Source organism: Lethenteron reissneri, chromosome 10 (genome assembly GCF_015708825.2).
Source record: "Lethenteron reissneri isolate LAM-NWPU_2019-01 chromosome 10, ASM1570882v1, whole genome shotgun sequence".
Taxonomy (NCBI): Eukaryota; Metazoa; Chordata; class Hyperoartia; order Petromyzontiformes; family Petromyzontidae; genus Lethenteron; species Lethenteron reissneri.
The window spans coordinates 5758207-5779628 of NC_083788.1; the positions used below are offsets into that span (position 1 = coordinate 5758207).

Sequence of the window (21422 nt, forward strand, 5' to 3'; positions counted from 1 at the left end):
ACTCACCGCCCCTCGCCCGTCACTCACCGCCCCCCCCCCCATCACTCACCGCCCCCCCCCCCCGTCATTCACCGCCCCCCCCCCCGTCACTCACCGCCCCCCCCCCCCCCGTCACTCACCGCCCCTCCCCCCCCGTCACTCACCGCCCCTCCCAGTCACTCACCGCCCCCCCCCCCCGTCACTCACCGCCCCCCCCAGTCACTCACCGCCCCCCCCCCCGTCACTCACCGCGCCCCCCCCCGTCACTCACCGCCCCGCCCCCCGTCACTCACCGCCCCGCCCCCCCCCGTCACTCACCGCCCCTCCCCCCCCGTCACTCACCGCCCCTCCCCCCGTCACTCACCGCCCCCCCCCCCGTCACTCACCCCCCCCCGTCACTCACCGCCCCCCCCCCCCGTCACTCACCCCCCCCCCCGTCACTCCGTCACTCACACACGGGGACCCCCCCCCACTCCAAGCGAGGGGGGGGGGGTTTGTTGTGAACGCGCCGGATCCGGATCCCCAATGCGCGCCACGGGAACCGGATCCCCGAGGAACCCGCGAGTCGCGGGAATCCGGATCCGCGGAGGCTCTTGAACGACGCGGGGAAGTGCGGCGCTGCCCCCCCCCCTCGACTCTCTCTGCCCCCCCCCCTCGACTCACTCTCTCTGCACTCTGCCCCCCCTCTACTCTCTCTGCACTCTGCACTCTGCCCCCCCCCTCGACTCTCTCTGCACTCTGCACTCTGCCCCCCCTCGACTCACTCTGCCCCCCCCCCTCGTCTCTCTCTGCACTCTGCACTCTGCCCCCCCCCTCTACTCTGTCTGCCCCCCCCCCTCGACTCACTCTCTCTGCACTCTACCCCCCTTCGACTCTCTCTACACTCTGCCCCCCCCCTCTACTCTCTCTGCACCCCCCCTCGACTTTCTCTGCACTCTGCCCCCCCCCTCGACTTTCTCTCTCTGCACCCCCCCCCCCTCGACTCTCTCCCTGAACTCTGCCCCCCCTCCCCTCGACTCTCTCCCTGCACTCTCTACACACTCCCAACACTGTCCACCTCGCACTCTCCCTCATCTCTGCACATCCTTCCCTGCACCCACTCTCCCTGCACTCCCTCACTGCACACACTCCACACACTGTCTCTGCACTCTCCACACACCCTAGCTACACACACACAAACTCTCCCTCCCTGCACTCTCCACACACTCTCACTGCACTCTCCACACACTCTCACTGCACTCTCTCACTGCACACACTCCACGCACTGTCTCTGCACTCTCCACACACCCTAGCTACACACACACACTCTCCCTCCCTGCACTCTCCCTGCACACTCCCTCATCTCTGCACATCCTCCCCTGCACCCACTCTCAACACACAATCTCCCTGCACTCTCCACACACTCTCACTGCACACTCCCTCATCTCTGCACATCCTCCCCTGCACCCACTCTCAACACACAATCTCCCTGCACTCTCCACACACTCTCACTGCACACTCCCTCATCTCTGCACATCCTCCCCTGCACCCACTCTCAACACACAATCTCCCTGCACTCTCCACACACTCTTACTGCACACTCCCTCATCTCTGCACATCCTCCCCTGCACCCACTCTCAACACACAATCTCCCTGCACTCTCCACACACTCTCACTGCACACTCCCTCATCTCTGCACATCCTCCCCTGCACCCACTCTCAACACACAATCTCCCTGCACTCTCCACACACTCTCACTGCACACTCCCTCATCTCTGCACATCCTCCCCTGCACCCACTCTCAACACACAATCTCCCTGCACTCTCCACACACTCTCACTGCACACTCCCTCATCTCTGCACATCCTCCCCTGCACCCACTCTCAACACACAATCTCCCTGCACTCTCCACACACTCTTACTGCACACTCCCTCATCTCTGCACATCCTCCCCTGCACCCACTCTCAACACACAATCTCCCTGCACTCTCCACACACTCTCACTGCACACTCCCTCATCTCTGCACATCCTCCCCTGCACCCACTCTCAACACACAATCTCCCTGCACTCTCCACACACTCTCACTGCACACTCCCTCATCTCTGCACATCCTCCCCTGCACCCACTCTCAACACACAATCTCCCTGCACTCTCCACACACTCTCACTGCACACTCCCTCATCTCTGCACATCCTCCCCTGCACCCACTCTCAACACACAATCTCCCTGCACTCTCCACACACTCTCACTGCACACTCCCTCATCTCTGCACATCCTCCCCTGCACCCACTCTCAACACACAATCTCCCTGCACTCTCCACACACTCTCACTGCACTCTCCCTCATCTCTGCACATCCTCCCCTGCACCCACTCTCAACACACAATCTCCCTGCACTCTCCACACACTCTCACTGCACACTCCCTCATCTCTGCACATCCTCCCCTGCACCCACTCTCAACACAATCTCCCTGCACTCTCCACACACTCTTACTGCACACTCCCTCATCTCTGCACATCCTCCCCTGCACCCACTCTCAACACACAATCTCCCTGCACTCTCCACACACTCTCACTGCACACTCCCTCATCTCTGCACATCCTCCCCTGCACCCACTCTCAACACACAATCTCCCTGCACTCTCCACACACTCTCACTGCACACTCCCTCATCTCTGCACATCCTCCCCTGCACCCACTCTCAACACACAATCTCCCTGCACTCTCCACACACTCTCACTGCACACTCCCTCATCTCTGCACATCCTCCCCTGCACCCACTCTCAACACACAATCTCCCTGCACTCTCCACACACTCTTACTGCACACTCCCTCATCTCTGCACATCCTCCCCTGCACCCACTCTCAACACACAATCTCCCTGCACTCTCCACACACTCTTACTGCACACTCCCTCATCTCTGCACATCCTCCCCTGCACCCACTCTCAACACACAATCTCCCTGCACTCTCCACACACTCTCACTGCACACTCCCTCATCTCTGCACAACCTCCCCTGCACCCACTCTCAACACACAATCTCCCTGCACTCTCCACACACTCTTACTGCACACTCCCTCATCTCTGCACATCCTCCCCTGCACCCACTCTCAACACACAATCTCCCTGCACTCTCCACACACTCTCACTGCACACTCCCTCATCTCTGCACATCCTCCCCTGCACCCACTCTCAACACACAATCTCCCTGCACTCTCCACACACTCTCACTGCACACTCCCTCATCTCTGCACATCCTCCCCTGCACCCACTCTCAACACACAATCTCCCTGCACTCTCCACACACTCTCACTGCACTCTCCCTCATCTCTGCACATCCTCCCCTGCACCCACTCTCAACACACAATCTCCCTGCACTCTCCACACACTCTCACTGCACACTCCCTCATCTCTGCACATCCTCCCCTGCACCCACTCTCAACACAATCTCCCTGCACTCTCCACACACTCTTACTGCACACTCCCTCATCTCTGCACATCCTCCCCTGCACCCACTCTCAACACACAATCTCCCTGCACTCTCCACACACTCTCACTGCACACTCCCTCATCTCTGCACATCCTCCCCTGCACCCACTCTCAACACACAATCTCCCTGCACTCTCCACACACTCTCACTGCACACTCCCTCATCTCTGCACATCCTCCCCTGCACCCACTCTCAACACACAATCTCCCTGCACTCTCCACACACTCTTACTGCACACTCCCTCATCTCTGCACATCCTCCCCTGCACCCACTCTCAACACACAATCTCCCTGCACTCTCCACACACTCTTACTGCACACTCCCTCATCTCTGCACATCCTCCCCTGCACCCACTCTCAACACACAATCTCCCTGCACTCTCCACACACTCTCACTGCACACTCCCTCATCTCTGCACAACCTCCCCTGCACCCACTCTCAACACACAATCTCCCTGCACTCTCCACACACTCTTACTGCACACTCCCTCATCTCTGCACATCCTCCCCTGCACCCACTCTCAACACACAATCTCCCTGCACTCTCCACACACTCTCACTGCACACTCCCTCATCTCTGCACATCCTCCCCTGCACCCACTCTCAACACACAATCTCCCTGCACTCTCCACGCTCCCTCCCTGCACACTCCACACACTCTCACTGCACTTTCCCTCACCTCCACACACGTACACCCACACACTCAAACTACATACACTCACACTGCCTACACACACACACTCTAGCTACACACACACACTCTGCCTACACACACACACACACACTGCCTACACACACACACTCTAGCTACACACACACTCTCTGCCTACACACACACACACACTGCCTACACACACACTGCCTACACACACACACTCTAGCTACACACACACTCTCTGCCTACATACACACTCTCTGCCTACACACACACACTGCCTACACACACACACACTGCCTACACACACACACTCTAGCTACACACACACACTCTCTGCCTACACACACACACACTGCCTACACACACACACTGCCTACACACACACACTCTAGCTACACACACACTCTCTGCCTACACACACACACTGCCTACACACACACACACTGCCTACACACACACACTCTAGCTACACACACACACTGCCTACACACACACACTCTAGCTACACACACACACTCTAGCTACACACTAGCTACACACACACACTGCCTACACACACACTCTCTAGCTACACACACTCTAGCTACACACTAGCTACACACACACTGCCTACACACACACTCTCTAGCTACACACACACACTCTAGCTACACACTAGCTACACACACACACTGCCTACACACACACTCTCTAGCTACACAAACACAGTCTAGCTACACACACTCACACTGCCTACACACACACTCTAGCTACACACACACACTCTAGCTACACACACACTTTAGCTACACACACTCACACTGCCTACACACACACTCTAGCTACACACACTCTAGCTACACACACTCACACTGCCTACACACACACACTCTAGCTACACACACACACTCTAGCTACACACACACACTGCCTACACACACACACTCTGCCTACACACACACTCTAGCTACACACACTCTAGCTACACACACACTCTGCCTACACACACACTCTAGCTACACACACTCTAGCTACACACACACTCTGCCTACACACACACTCTAGCTACACACACTCTGCCTACACAATCTCCTCTCCCTGGACACTCCCCTCGCTGTTATACCACCTCCATCCACGCAGTCTCCGCCCTTTGACCCCCGTGTCTCTCTCTCTCTCTCCCGTCTCTCCCCTCTCTCCTCACGGCTGCCTCGTCCACTGCCTCCTCCTCATCCTCACTCTCGTGGCCGCCTTCAGCATGAGTGGGAGCGCTGGTGCAGAGAAGAAGGCGGTGGCTGCTGCTGCTGCTGATGATGGTGCTGATGTTGATGCCCGTGTAGCCGCTGTTGCTGTTGGCGGCGGTGCTGCTGCTGTTGTTGTTGCTGCTGATGATGGTGTTCATGATGCTGATGGTGTTGATGGTGATGATGGTGGAGACCGTGTGTGGGAGCCTCCACCCAGAGTTCGGGAAGGAGCTCACATCCCGGACATGAAAAGCTACCAGGAGACGTACAGACGTTCCGTGACACAGCCTCAGGGTGAGTGAGACAGGGGGGGGGAGGGGGGGTAAGGGGCACACAGAGGAGCACGGGGCTGACGGGACAGGTGACACCGAGGATGTACAGGGGGGTCACCACGTGGAGAAGGTGACCAGAGGGACACGTGGACGAGAATGGTACACGTGGTGACGGGGGTATTCGGAGACGATGGTGTACTGCGGGACACAGGGAGGACTCGGACACTGCGACTGATAAGGGGAACGGTGGGACGCGCAGAGCCTCAGACTCGTGTATGTAATACTGGTAGGAACCACCTGGTTCAACCTGCCCACAGGGAATTATTGTGTCCGTCCGTCCGTCGTGCCGGGAGGGGCTGGGTGGGGAGGGGAGGGTGGGGCTGGGTGGGGAGGGTGGGGCTGGGTGGGGAGGGTGGGGCTGGGTGGGGAGGGTGGGGCTGGGTGGGGAGGGTGGGGAGGGTGGGGAGGGTGGGGAGGGTGGGGCTGGGTGGGGAGGGGCTGCTCACCCCGTGGTGCCCTTATAAAACTCAACGTTTAACCTACTCACGCCGGCTTGTGCCCGCCCTCACAGTCGGCCATATTTGCGGAATACACCACGCCGCCGTTGACCCTGCAGGCCATTGACCGAGCAACCCAACGTTCCTACCAGCTCCCTCCGCAGGAGGAATGTGTTACTGACATCACAATGCCCTTTACCCAGTAGAGCCATGAAGTGTTAATGTGTGATCAAGGTGGGACTAAAGTGTGGTTAAAGTGTTTAAAGTCATAAGGTGTTGGCAGAATAACTCTCTCCCTTCCTCAACCATGTCTCGTGTGACTTCACGCTGTTTACTGCTCACCCTATAACTTTTCTCGTCCACTTTCAATGAGCTGTCCACTACTGGGCAATGTGTTTTGGCGATGCTGCTTTGGCAGCAATGTCCAAGTTCAATGAAACTGGATTGATGTGCTATGAAGAAGGACCGTTTCCCGAAACGTTGCCTATTATTTATGTATTTCATTTCAAGGCCAAGGTGTTATCTTGGACGGGCGTGTAGAGTTGTTTGTCCAGCATTGCGCCAGGTAATGCAGCGTCTACGGTAGTGAGAACAATTTAATCATATTTCTTCCACAAGGCATTTGGGATCTGTTGGTTAGGATTCGTCTAAAATTAGCTTCTTCATTTTTCGATTTAAAGCTTTCGTGACTGCAGGGATTCATATTCTTGGTTCTTTCGGTAAAGTCACGTAGAAGGGAAATAATAAACTAATAAAAAGAAAACAATACAATTCTCACGACGTTTCGATTGCAACACAAGCAAAATTTTCTTGCCGTGGTTTTCACACCTGATGATGATTGCTTGTGTTGCAATCGAAACGTCGTGAGAATTTAATAGTTTTATTTTTATTATTTTATTATTTCCCTTCTACGTGACTTTACCGAAAGAACCAATAATATACTTAATTATTGTCTTGGGTTTTGCCTAAAAATGTATATTTCCTCCTATCATCTCTTTCTCCAAGTCGTCATGACTTTAAAACGAGTACTACCACATTCACGGCGGAGTCAACAGTGGTTGTTCTATGAATAGACTCGCCCCGTCATGGGAATGTGGAGTTTCGGCCACTGCCTCTGCAAGACTGCTGACAGGAGAGGAGCTCTAATACCTCAATGCTCATTTGAGGAGGAATGCATTTTGACTTTAAACCATCTCAATCCAAGAAACGTGGCCACTTTTATGTAGCGCAATGTTGGTAGTGCTGTCTGTTGCTGGCCGCTAGGCGTTTTGGGCATTTCGACCTGTGCACAAAAACCGTGATGTCAAAAAACTATCTCTCTGTGGCTATATTGAAGTGCAATTTGCTTCACAGCAGCCTGTGAATGTATGAATTAGTACATATTTAATGTGCGGTTAATGTGTGGCTGCGGCGTGGATAAAGTGTGCCGCCGACTAGCATGGGAGAGTATGATCAAAACATTTCTAAATCATTTGGTTGCTACTATAAATTACCACATGATGATAATATTAGACATGTCAGTGGGCTATCATGTGTTGTCAGGTCGCCTCCGAAAAATAGCTGCTGTCTCAGTGGACTTTAGTTGGTATTATAAAATGTTTTGTTTCATTTCTCTGCGATGCGAATAATTAATCCACGTCGCACGCGCACGAAAACCGAATTTTATCACTCTGTCTCCTCGGGGTGGTGTATGTACTGGACGAGACCGTAGGCGGAATCGCAGTGAAAATGAGAGAACGCCTCCCAATAGGAGATGTATCCGTGATAACCAGTTCACGTATCAGTTGCTGGGATCAATCGCTCCATCGCAAGAACGTGAGATGTGGTGGTGGTGGTGGCGGCTTGGGGAGACATTCATCCAGCAGCGGATTGGCAAAGTCCTATAATACACGTGGTTTATTTCCAGAAAGGGTAAAACCTATTCTTATTCGTGATTTGAAGCTTTCGTTACTGCAGGAATCCATACTCTTTCGGTTCTTTCGGTAAAGTCACGTGGGTAGAAAATAAAATAAATCACGACGTTTCGGGCACAACACAAGCGTCTGCCATCAGGTGGGAAAGCGTGGTCTGTTGCTGATGCAGACTGTTTTAAAGGTCCCTATTATTTTGTAATGCTCACCCCGAGCTATAAATGCTCTGATCGTGCATTGTCTTTGTGCTGTTCCCCTTTTGGCGTCTTTTGGTCTGACACTGGTGAGACGAGGCCCTAATGAAGGCTGTCTCAGGCGTAGGCCAATCAGTTTCAAAGACAATGCCATATTCTCAGAGCATGTTTGTTTGCATGTTCACCACAAGTACTCTGCGTGATTAATGCAGACTTGGTTCCATTTCAAAAGGTTTCTATTTGGTGTTTGAACATCTTAACGCCTGGTTTCTTGCCAGAAAGGGTAAAACCTATTCTTATTTTTTCATATATTGTGTCTTACCATGTCCAAGGTGGTAGACTGGGTTGTGATTATCGTGTATGGTTCCTATTCATAATCGTCAGCCGTGGTCAATCCACTGCTGGATGAAGGTCTCCCCAAGTCATCGCCACATCTCATGATCCTGCTATGTGACTACCCACCCAGCAGCTGCTGCTGCACACAAACTGAATTCATCGCTCCGTCTCCTAAGATGTGCGTCCTCTCGGACATGTTCCATTCCTTGGCTTCCACTCCATTATTATTCTTAACTATCGGCCACGGTTAATGCGTGGTTCAGGTGAGCTTATGATGATGCTAAAGTGTGGTTAATACCATAAGGTGTGTATTACCCCGTGATTAAGGCGTGAGTAAATTGTGGGTTAAGGTAATATGGATAATTATAATAATTCGACATTTACACAATGCGCTATCATGTTGAAATATCTCTACCGTGCAGACAAAAAAGGGCTTGGGGTATATGTGTGGACTGGATTGTGGTTGACGTGTGTGGTTCACTTGGGGTTGCAGGTGTGGCGAGTGCGCTGTGTATTTCTGTGCTTGTGTGAGTTTTTTGGTGAGGCTTGCTGTGAGGTTGAGTGTGGTTACTCCGCTGTGCAGGAAGGCGTTATATTTGAGTTCATTTTGGATTGTTGTTATCGTTCTAATCGCACGACGATATCAAGAAGGAAAGTGCTGTGTCCACAGACAGTCCGCAGTAGTTTCACAGTAGGGGGGAGATGGATGCTGTGTGTTTCCCCATTGAGTAATTTGCCGTGTAAGTTTACGAGTTTGGAAATGTTTGGACCCTGACACAGGCACACAATGGCCTACTCTTTTACAGTGACATCTGGTGTATTATTTAAACTTGCGTTGCGAAGGAAACAGCGCGTAGTATTTAATGGTTAATACGCACCGCATTATTTATCAGGGTGGCCTGCCGGATTCGAACCACGAACTTGCGCAACAACCCGCCTATCGCTGGGGCCATGTCATGGCCAATAACGCGAGTGTGTTTTCACATTGGTAGTTAGGGGAACGGACTGGCTTGGTTTTGGACAATGTAAAACAAAGATTAGGGTGCCATAATCCTGAGGATAAGATTAGATTTCAGTGAGGCTGACACGGGGAGTTTACACCTCTTTATCTACCTGGATATCCGGAATAGGTTTCAAGACTCTTTTTTTAGGAGGGTCCTGCTTACATTGGGGATGTTTGGCCCAATTCTTTTGGCTTCGTGTGGTCGAAATCTTGAGTAACAGGAGAAAGACACACACACACACGAGTAACGCTCATACTCCGCACAGATGGATTTAAGAATCCATTGTTGTACCACCGTCTCATGGCCACTGCACTGCCCACCACCACCTGGCACTCCCAGGCAAGTCTCCCATCCAGTGGTAACTAACCAGGCCCAATCCTGCTTAGCTTCCGAGATCTGATGAAATCTGACGCGTCCCAAGTGATTCTAGTCACAGGCAATTTGTCATTTTTAGACCGCAACTATGGAAATCGCTTAAGTCCTTAAATTTTTTGAAACTCGTTTTTATGCAGCGGTTCTCAACCCTTGGACAGCTCTTGGTGGGGAGGGCAGGCTGCGGCATGGATGCCGTGCAGGAGAAATTTTGAATGTGCACGTGGGAATGTCATCGTCGCGTTGTGGTGACACAACACAGATGCACAATGTGTAACATGTCTCTAAGACAAAACACACTGATATCAAGGCTACGTACTGTGCGAAAGAAGTTCTACATACATAATACATAGCACATGAAGCACATGCCTCTGAACACAAAACACAGTAAATTAAAACATGGCTTACTAACACAAAACACACCATACATAACATGAAACGCATGCCTTATGGACACAAAACACACAAATAAACAATATGACACACATGCCGTACTTAACATAAAACACACTAATGCACAGCATGCAACACGTGCCGTAATTTAACACAAAATGCACTAATACCCGACACGTTAATGCATGCCTCACCAACACCACGTCAACTCGAGGCGTTGACTTGTTTAACCCTCTCTCTCTGTGCGATGGCCTGAGTAACTTGGTGTTGAGGAGCCATGTGGACCAATGGCCTTGATTGTCTGGGGGCCCAACTATACCTCAACGGATGAGTTTTGAAGCGCCGTGCAGTTGCTGCAACAGTGGAAGTTGCACGTTTATAATCTTTTTACAAGACCGCCCGGGTTTATTTGCCTGCCGAGATTGTAAAGTAGCTTGGAGATGGCTCTGAGTTGAAGTTCCTTATTATCATCGTCATCGGTCGTTATCAATCCGCTGCCGGATGAAGGCCTCTCCTCTCCCTCGCCTGCTATGCAGGAGTTCGCGACTTCGACCTCTGACCCTGACGGATGCCTGTTGTATATCTGGAGTCCGTGTATTCTCTGCCGCTGGTGGTTGCTTGGATTGTTCTCCGTACTCATCCGCTTTTGCCCTCTTCCGTATTTGGAATCGACGTGCGTTTAGATTTCTTTGGCTGCTACTACTATTGACGAGCTATTATATTGGTAGGAACCTCCTGGTTACACCAGCCCACAGGGGATTATTGTGTCCGTCTGTCCGTCGTGCATCCAAAAATGGGAGGGGTGGGGCTGGGTGGAGAGGGGAGGGTGGGGAGGGGCTGGGTGGGGAGGGTGGGGCTGGATAAGGGGTGGGTGGGGCTGGGTAAGGGGTGGGTGGGGAGGGGCTGGTCACCCCGTGGTGCCCTTATAAAACTCAACGTTTAACCTACTCACGCCGGCTTGTGCCCACCCTCACAGTCGGCCATATTTACGGAATACACCACGCCGTCGTTGACCCTGGCCATTGACCGAGCAACCCAACGTTCTTACCAGCTCCCTCCGCAGGAATGTGTTGTGCGACTGGATCGCCTTTGCAAAAGATCGTGTTGCTCAGTGGGCTTTAGTTGGTAAATAAAATATTTTTTGTTTAGTTGTATCTCTCACTGCCCTGCGATACGAATAATCCATGTCGCACACGCACGCTGACTCATTTTCATCGCCTCCTCATCTCCTCGGGGGTGGTGGACGTACTGGACGAGACCGCTGCTGAAATGGCAGCCAAAACGAGAGAATTCATCCCAAAAGGAGATAAAACCGTGACAATGCGCTCACATGGCAGTCGCTTGGATCAATTGTTCCATTGCAATATCGCGAGGAGTGGCGCCAGCTTGGGGAGACGTTGATTCAGCAGTGGATTGGCACTAGCCGATGATGACAGGATTGTGGAGTTGCCACCACTGGCTCATTCCTGTAAAAAGCAAATTAACGAGACCATATTTCCGTAAGGAGCTTCTAATTTGGTGTTAACGTGCACCCGCATTGAGATGGAATCGTTTCAGTTCTGAACCGGAGCTCATTTCCGCGGATGCAAATGGATTCGCCTGAAATATCATCAGGCTTTTGGCAGCTGAGCAGTCACGCAACGTCTGCTGTAAATGTAGTTTTGAGCGTGCCATACTTCATGTTGCTGAAGTGAATTACACAACCACTTAGTAATAGGCAAGGCGCGTTAGGCCAAGCCGCTTCGGTAGCAGAATGGCGCAGTGGTAACAACTCGTGCCTCACACAGCAAGCAGAACGTGAGTGAGTGTGTGGAGTTTGTAAGTCCTCTACCCCCCCCCCCCCCGTTCGGAATGGGTTTCCTCCTGGTTCTCCGCTTTGCTCTCCTCGATAATAAAAAAAATCCACGTAATGTAACTGGCATTGATCAAAACATCCCAATTCTGAAAAAATTACACTGCAGAATTACTCGGTTTGGTATGAGACACATTGGCAGCAACATTTCTCCCTATTGTGAAAGCTTGTCAGGACCTTCCTGAACATCTGTGAAAAAGAGCTTTATAGCTCATCAGATTCCTCCAGTATAAATAAATACTCTGATTCCGATTCTTAAGTGTCAAAGTGAAGCTTTCCTGGGTAACCAAGCATAATAATAATAATACCAATAAATGTACTCCAAATAAAAGTGTCTCCCTTTTCAAATGAGTATTGCGGGGGGGTGCCCATTTCCTGGCAGGTTTGAGTAGTCCGTGATTGAAATTCCACATTCCCATGACTAGTGATGGTCTCAATGTAGGATTTCCATCGACGTGGCACTCACTTTATCAGTCCCGGAGAGATGACTCTGATTTTAGAACCCTGCCTAACTCAAGACTTTCAAAATTTTAGTTTAGGGTTGGTAGATCACCTAATGCTTGGCAAAACTCGCAAGGCATGTGGCCTGGGTTAGTACAGCAAGCCGGGTTCATTAACCCATCTGTGTGGACCTTGAGCGTTTTTTTTTTCCTCCCAATGTCTTCCGACGTGCACGACCACTACCCCATCGAGATCATTTCGCGTGTTAACCCACCACCCCATCGAGATCAATTTCACGTTGATTTTGTTGAGCCCGCTAAGAACTTGAGAGACCAGCAGGATGAGTCTGATTTTGCTGGAGGGGACCTGGCTTGTCACCAAAATAACAGAAACACATTTTATTACTGCTAGGAACCTCCTGGTTACACCAGCCCACAGGGGATTATTGTGTCCGTCCGTCGTGCATCAAAAAATGCGAGGGGTGGGGCTGGGTGGAGAGGGGAGGGTGGGGAGGGGCTGGGTGGGGAGGCCTGGGGCTGGGTGGGGAGGGGCTGGTCACCCCGTGGTGCCCTTATAAAACTCAACGTTTAACCTACTCACGCCGGCTTGTGCCCGCCCTCACAGTCGGGCATATTTGCAGAATACACCACGCCGCCGTTGACCCTGGCCATTGACCGAGCAACCCAACGTTCCTACCATCTCCCTCCGCAGGAATGTGATTTTAAAGAGCAACGAAGCGAATATCAATCGGCAAAAACAACCGCGTCACATGCGAGATTGAAAAGGCCGCAACTAGCAGCGACTGACGTCCGAAATGGTCCTCACCCCCCTTCCCCTTTCACCAGCGTGCACTGAGCATCGCGGTGAAGTATGGTCGAACAATCCTCTTGACCAACACAGCATGTGGAGGCCTTCTCAACAGGGAGCAGAGCAGACCGCCGAGCTGAAAATTATTCTTATTATTTCTTTTGGTCGTAAACTACACAAGGGGTAAAAATGCAACACGTCAGAGCTTGGGCATTTAAACTTTTAGCTGTGCATAGTTTTAGCATTCCAGCCTCCCAGCTGATGTCACCTGCGGTTTGATTGCCGACTCTCCGATCCGCACGTCACACTCGGCCTTTGGCGCCTCTATCGAGTGATCTGGAGCGTGGCTTTTTTTTTCCAGCGCGCCTTTGTGGTTTTTCAGCTCTTGTCCGGTTTGTTTTTGTTCACTCGCGACATCTCCCCTTTGTGGTACAGGAATAGATAAGCCCCCACATTTTTATGTTGTCGTTGGGGGTTTTTCAACATATCTGAAAACGACAAGGAACTATCCCTCCCCCCCATCATCGGAGCGGTGAAATAGCGCGGGGACTACAAAAGCCGCGAGTTCAAAACGAGACTCGGAAACCTGTGAAGCGCGAACAGCACTTTGCGCGTTATCCAGCGAAACAAAAACAACATCGCCATATCCTCAAGAAGTTAATTGTGGTTCTTCTTGTCTTAGATCAGGGGTCGGCAACCAAAATAACAAGAAGAGCCATTTCTTTCCAATTCGGTACAAAATTCAGTATTTCAAGAGCCGCAATGCATCTGAGTACATACTGTACATACGTACATATCGTCAAGAAGCAGCCCGTAAAGAGCCGCATGCGGCTCCGGAGCCGTAGGTTGCCGACCCCTGTCTTAGATCATCATCAAGGTCAATTTTGACCGACTGCCAGCAGCAGTGATTGGGCCAATTTCGTCAAAATTGGAGCTCATCAGCGCAGTCCAGTCACCATTGTTCACTGCTGCAAAGTCTGCATCTGGGAACCATATATGCGTTGTGGTCCTAATAGTCTTATGTTGATGATGTTTTTCTTTTGCCATTGACGGATTTCATTATTGGTGGCCTTAACCAAGTTAATGGGCCCTGTTGCGTGGATGTGGGGGACTCAACATGGATGGATGTAATCTGTCGCGTCTCCGATTATAATCGGAGACGCGACATGAATAATTTCCAGAGGCAGACTGTGCAACTTTGAGCACTGTTGACTATACCATGCTGAAGAGCCCTAATCGGCCGAAACCAGTCAATCACAGTTGTCTATCGCTGCTAGTGCCGTCATTCGGTCACGTTTGCTCACAATTAATTTGATGGTGACCTTAAGATGAGAGGAATCACAATGCAGTTCTTCGGTAATCGCTGATGGTTTTGTTGCATCATGCGCAAATGGCCGTGTGCTCTGGATACTTTTTGTGTTTAGTTTGAAACTCATCGTGGGGTCTTGTCATCATTTACAGATTTCAAAAAAACAGACCGTAGGCCCCCTTCACGTGTCTGTCCCTCCACATAGAATACTTTTTTTTACACATATGGGAAGGGGCACATGGTCTGCTTATCCGTTTTGTGAATAACATTCTTCACAAGGACGCTTGTGATTATTTGGTGTCGTGTATTGTAGAGTTTTGCATAGAGCTGGGACCGATATCTAACAGTTCACCAGCATCGATCCCAGCGAGCTTGACTCTTCTGATGAGACGCTGAATGTCGAAACGCGTCCAAGGTTTTGCTTGTGTTGAACAAAAAACGCCGTTTAAACTACGCGCTCCCAAAAGAAAAGCCATTTGGCTGATGGGATGTGGTGGTAAAAACTCGTATATTTATTATGTGTAGGGACCGCTATCGGAAGTACGTGTATTGTCTGCTTATCTAATTTCTTGCTTCGTATTATCCACGATGACGCTGATGAATATTGTCTGGCAGGGTTTGTTCCACAAATGAATAGTCTCCTCTGGGCAGCAGGGCCGCACTTTGCAATTGCATTAGTTTTTTTTCTAAAGCGCTTATTTCTCCCATGCCAAGACAAAAAAAAATTAACCCGTAGAAACAAAGTTTTTCACTATAAATCCTTTATATGCGTGGCGGCTAGAGTCCTCTCGTCCTCTGGCTTGAGATGGCTGCCACCTATGGGTCAGATGATTACCTGGCAGCATTAAGCAATTGGTAATTAAATATAATATTTTTTTTCCTAAAAAGTGTAACATTTTGCAAAATGTTTTTCAGGAAAATAAATTGTCACGCACAACGAGTCTGTATGGAAAATGTCAGCTCGATTGGATCACGGGAAGTGGGTTAAAAAACGACAGAAAGATTTGCACGGTCGTAAGCGCGCAAGCAAGCGAACTTAATATAAAGGATTTAAATAAATATCTCCCGTATAGCTTTAACAGGCAGTTGGGGCAAGTGTTGTTAGCGAGTGCCTATGAAGGCCGGCACGGCACACGAGGGCATAGGTGGCTAGCACCACGCCCGACTGCCTTTGTCTCCCGAGAGGAAATGTTTACAAATTGCACCAGGTACTTATTTGAGGCTGAGTCGACGTCAGGCAGTCCCAGGACCGATTCAGATATTCGTGGTCACCGGGTTCGTAGCACAGCGCAATAATCGCTTCCTTCCACCTCCCACTCCTCCTTACTCCACCCCCCTCTCCGCCACCCTGGTTCTGAGTGGTCAGACTTAGCTGGTTAGTACAGGTTGACAATTCAAGCTCAACTCCAGCCCCGCCAATGATTTCTACGGGTTCTTTTCAATAACGATCATTATCGTATTGCATGATCCGTACAGGTTGCGTTACAAAACGCCTTAGGTTGCATTGTTGTTGCTGTGCTCTCGCCCCACCACGGATCTCCTCTGTTGAATAGCCGTGAAACTGGCTGAACGGGATCAATCTGTGTGCAAATAAAATAAGCTTGACACTTGCAACGCGCACCACGCATTATTCACACGGAGGCACGGGAAACCACAGGTGAAGGCATCCCGAACCAGTGCTCCCATCGAATGCCCGTGCTCCATGGCCCTATAGTGGGACGTCTTTTTTGGGCCAACTCCATTAATGAGTTTATAGTAATAGGTTTTTACCCTTTCAACTGGTACAAAAACTGACACCTTTATACAAGGCATCATGTTTGCAATAACCACAACACAAGCAGTCAAAATGCAAACAAAAAGAAACAACTCTGATGATGATAATGATATGCACTGTCCTTGAAGTTGATTGGTCCACACCCGAAACAGCTTTTCTTAGAGCCTGGTCTCACATGGTGTTGGACCAGATGACGCCAAAAGGCGTACAACTCAAAAACAGCGCACTATCAGAGTATTGAGAGCTCGGGGTAAGCATTTACACTATGAGACCTCCTTTACCAGTGGCACAATATAGTAATAGGTGTTTACCCTTTCAACTGGTACAAAAACTGACACCTTTATACAAGGCATCATGTTTGCAATAACCACAACACAAGCAGTCAAAATACAAACAAAACGAAACAACTCTGATAATGATATGCACTGTCCTTGAAGTTGATTGGTCCACACTATATTTTGCCACCGGTAAAGGAGGTCTCATAGTTGAAATCCATGAATGAGTGTTGATGCATGCGGAAAGAAAGGCCATAGTGCCCAAAACGTTTTGAGACGTATTGCACCGAAATCGCATGCATTAAGTCTCATCTCCAACATTTGAAAGGGCTCCACCAGTGGGAGCTTGTCTCTGTGCAACACAAGGTGACTTCTTCTTGGTTCTTTCGGTAAAGTCACGTAGAAGGGAAATAATAAAATAATTCAAATTAAACATAACCAACTACAATTCTCACGACGTTTCGGCCACAACGCAAGCAGCCGTCCTCAGGTGAAGAACAGGTCTGTCGGAAAGACAGCGTCTGAATGAACACCACCAGGCTTGGCAGCGTATATTTAAGCTGGGTTAGGGGAGGAAGCGCGCTACTAGTGTCCACTTGCAGGCACCTGGCCTGCAAGTGGACACTAGTGTGCTGGTAGGGCGGTGGGGGGGGGTGTGATGAATCCCGCTGTGTGTAATCCTCACGATCCTACATTCACACTTGTAGACGCTGTACCGGGTCCTACGTTGGAGAGAGGGGAGACCTGCAGGAAGATACATTTGGATTGCTCCATTACGGACTCATTTTTGTGTGCTCTCAGGGAGTAGAATGGATTGTGGGGGCCAGGCCTTGCAGGTATACGGAGTTGGGGCGGGAAGCTCACAGAAGGTTGGAATAAATGGATGAATTTCACCTGTCCTCTTTGGTTTTTCGGTAATGTCACCAAAAAAAGAGAGTGGATCCTTGCAGTCACAAAAACTTCAAATCTAGAATTAATTTCACCTGATTCTCTCGTGCCAAATGAAACCCAATCCTGATCTCTCCTGAGCTCTGACTGGGTTGACTTGCACCGCTCACTCATCATCTCGTTCGTTCATTCATTCATTCACTCACTCATTCACCCATTCACTCACTCATGCTAATGAGAGTCTATCTTGGTCGATTTGAGTTCTTACCTGGTTACACCAAATTAACTTCAACTTAACCCTCTCGTCGCTCGTTATCTTACTCATTCATTAATTCAGTCACTCATGCAAATGAAACTCCATCCTGGTGTCTTGAGTTCTCGATTGGTTACACAAAATAAAACTCTCCGACTTGACCTGTTGACCGCAGCATGCGTGTTATTTTCATTACACAATCGCAAGGATTGCGTTTAAGTGAAAACCACATTGCTCGCGTCCATGAATTTGCTCTTGGGCTTTGATGCATGCATGCACGCACGCATGCGCGTGTGTGGGTGGTTGTGTTGAGGGGGAGCGGTGGTGTAGCGGTCAGCGCGCTGCACTACGAACCTGGCGACCCGGATTCGATTCCCGCTCACGGCAAACGCGAGTGACGATTATCTGAACCGGTCCTGGGCCTCCCCTAGGTCGACTCAGCCTCAAATGAGTACCTGGTGCGGTGTGTAAACATCGCCGCTAGGGAAACAAAGGCGGTCGGGCGTGGTGCTGGCCACCCACCCCCTTGTGTACCGTTCCGGCCTTCATAGGTGCTCGCTAACAGCACTTGCCCCTACAGTCTGTTAAGGCTATATGGGGGATCTTTGTTGTGTTGAGTAAAGCGACATTCTGCGCCGAGTGGTATTGATGCTGTTCATAGCACTGCGCTACAAACTCGCTCACGGCCAACACCAGTGATTATCTGAACCGTTCCTGGGACTCCCCTAGGTCGATTCACCTCCAAATGAGCACCTCTTGCCATGTGCAAACATCACCACTGGGGAGACAAAGGCGGCCGAGCGTGGTGCTGGCCCACCCACCCCACCTCGTGTGCCGCGCCGGCTTTCATAGGTGCTACTCGCTAACATCATTTGCCCCAACAGTCTGTTAAGGCTACACGTTGGATTTTTTCTCTTGTTATTGTTATTCTTACTCCTATTGTACGTGACATTTGTGAGGTTGGCCACGTCACCGGGTGCCTCAAAGGGCTCATTCCGCGAGGTTTTGTGCCGACGCAAATATTGTCAAGATGGGAGGCGCCGAAGCAATCCTTTACCGCCGCCCTCGCTCGATGTCCAATCGCGAATGCGCACGCGCTTGGGAACTGATTAAAAGGTAAAGGCGCATCCCTGCAATTGCTGTTCTCGCCACCAAATGGCAGAAGGGGCCCCCTCGATGGGATGGGGGGGGGAGCTGTAGAGATTGTTTACAAACTATACAAAATATCTACTCAGGTGCAGTACCAATCTGTGTTTCTAATCTGTGCTCCCAATCCGGGCTTCCAATCCGTGCATTCCAATCCGTGCTTCCTAATCCGTGCTACTTAGCTGCACTCCGAATTCCCACTCCCAATTTCCTGCTCTTATCCTCATGCCGAATCCATGCTCTCAATCCGCACTCTTTATCCGCGCTTCTAATCCTCGCTCCTTACCCGCACTCTCAATCCGTGCTCTCAATCCGTGCTCCTAATTCATGCTCCCAATCCGCACTCCCAATCCTGGCTTCAAATCTGCGCTCCCATTTCGCCATCTAAATGTGCCCCCCCAATCCGCGCTCTCAATCCAAATTAAGTGAAAAACCAATGAATGGTAATGTTTTTTTTTGTTGTGCAGTCATTGGTGACCGGCTGAGACCATAAACTCACTACACTTGAGCATCCAGTTTTGTTACAGCCTGATCGCTTTTTAAGTCTACGCATCTCTCTGTGGGTCTATCTGTCTCTTATGTGAGGCTATTACTGGTAGGAAACTCCTGGTTACACCAGCCCACAGGGGATTATTCTGTCCATCCGTCGTGCAGGGAGGGGCTGGGTGGGGAGGGAGGGGCTGGGTGGGGAGGGTGGGGCTGGATGGGGAGGGTGGGGCTGGGTGGGGAGGGTGGGGCTGGGTGGGGAGGGTGGGGCTGGGTGTGGAGGGTGGGGCTGGATGGGGAGGGTGGGGAGGGTGGGGCTGGGTGGGGAGGGTGGGGCTGGGTGGGGAGGGTGGGGCTGGATGGGGAGGGTGTTGCTGGGTGGGGAGGGTGGGGAGGGGCTGGGTGGGGAGGGGCTGGGTGGGGAGGGGCTGGGTGGGGAGAGTGGGGAGGGTGGGGGGTGAGAGGGGTGGGGTTGGATGCGGAATACACCACGCCGCCGTTGACCCTGGCCATTGACCGAGCAACCCAACGTTCCTACCAGCTCCCTCCGCAGAAATGTGTTAATCTCTATACGAATCTCGACATGAGTTTGTGAATCTGTATGCATGTCATTGGTAACCGGTCTCAGACCATTAACTCGCCACACTTGAGAACCCAGTTTTTAATCGGAGGCATCTGAGATTAGTTTCCTGACCGTGGCCACCATCAGTGTTCAGGTGATATCAAACCAGCTCTGCCCGTGGCTCTCCTTAACAGCACTTGTCCGGACGGTCTGCTAAGCCTACACTGGATTGGGATCTTTGTCACTGTGTGCAGAGTACTGGGCGGAGGTGGCGAAGGACTTCCACTGGGAGACCCTGCCGACGGGCCCCAGCCTTGAGTACAACTTCGACCCTGGGCAGGGCCCCGTGTCCATCAAGTGGATGAAGGGGGCCACCACCAACGCCTGCTACAACGTGCTCGACCTGAACGTCCACCGGCACAAACTCGGCGACAAGGTCGCCTTCTACTGGTGAGCGACCGCCGGCAAAATGCCGGTGCCTAAAAACGCTCCCGCGCACGGTGAATTTTTTGCACGACATGCGACCGGGCTGCTTTCTGCGGTGAGGCTCCTCTGGCCTCGCGAGTTCTCAGTCCGCCCCAAGGTTGGCTCAGTGGGTGGTGAGCGAGCGAATCGCAGTTACCGTCCACAGCCCAGGGGAGTGGAAATCGGTGCCAGGCCCAAGGTATCCATACTCTTTGGTTCTTCGGTAAAGTCACGTGCTGTGGTTGTCCCACCTGATGACGGACGCTTGTGTTGCGCCCGAAACGTCGTGATTTAATTTATTTTATACCTACGTGACTTTACCGGAAGAACCAAAGAGTATGGATCCCTGCAGTCACAAAAACTTCAAATCTAGATAGGCCCAAGGTAGCGGCGCATTTAGTCATGCGAGTTGATCGACGCGGCAGCCCCACTCTTTTCAAGTGGTTATCGCACGATTCGCGGCGATGGCACACATGGTAAAAATTGGAACCCGCTCAAGTGATGCCACCTCGGGTGGTACTGATAAGTGGGGTATCTGGTCTGGGTACGTGAACTGAATTGAAAGTTTGTGAGTTTATATCCTGGTGCAGGGGAGGGGGTGGGGTGATTCAGCCTATCATCCTTCGGGGAGTTGGTAGAATGAGTACCACTTTGTGCAGAAGTCAACAGTGGTGGTGCTATGGCATGTGTTCTTCTCAAGAAGTGCTGATAGTACAATTGGAGCTGGTGATTTAAAAAAACAAGAAAAATTAAACAGGAAAAAAACTCAAGAGGAATGATGATTATGATGATGACAATGATACCCAACCTGGATATTTTTCCCATCTCTGTTGTTGGACGTCCTATGGGACATGTTTCCC

General features: G+C 51.0%; 2 protein-coding genes across 4 annotated transcripts in view; one reads left to right on the forward strand and one right to left on the reverse strand.

The window, feature by feature from the left end:
• The window catches only part of LOC133340837 (sarcoplasmic reticulum histidine-rich calcium-binding protein-like), a 316152-nt gene that overhangs the window by 61437 nt on the left and 233293 nt on the right, over positions 1-21422 (reverse strand). The gene's annotated exons all lie outside the window — the stretch shown is intronic.
• The window catches only part of LOC133340838 (acetyl-coenzyme A synthetase, cytoplasmic-like), a 61330-nt gene continuing 43922 nt past the window's right edge, over positions 4015-21422 (forward strand). The window contains exons 1-2 of one of the 3 annotated variants that reach the window (XM_061549265.1): positions 4015-5620; positions 20352-20547. In XM_061549265.1, the coding sequence (XP_061405249.1) occupies positions 5341-5620; positions 20352-20547 (476 nt within the window). In that variant the 5' untranslated portion in view covers positions 4015-5340. The remainder of the gene's footprint in view (positions 5621-20351; positions 20548-21422) is intronic. The other 2 variants (XM_061549266.1, XM_061549267.1) reach the window with 2 other exon arrangements.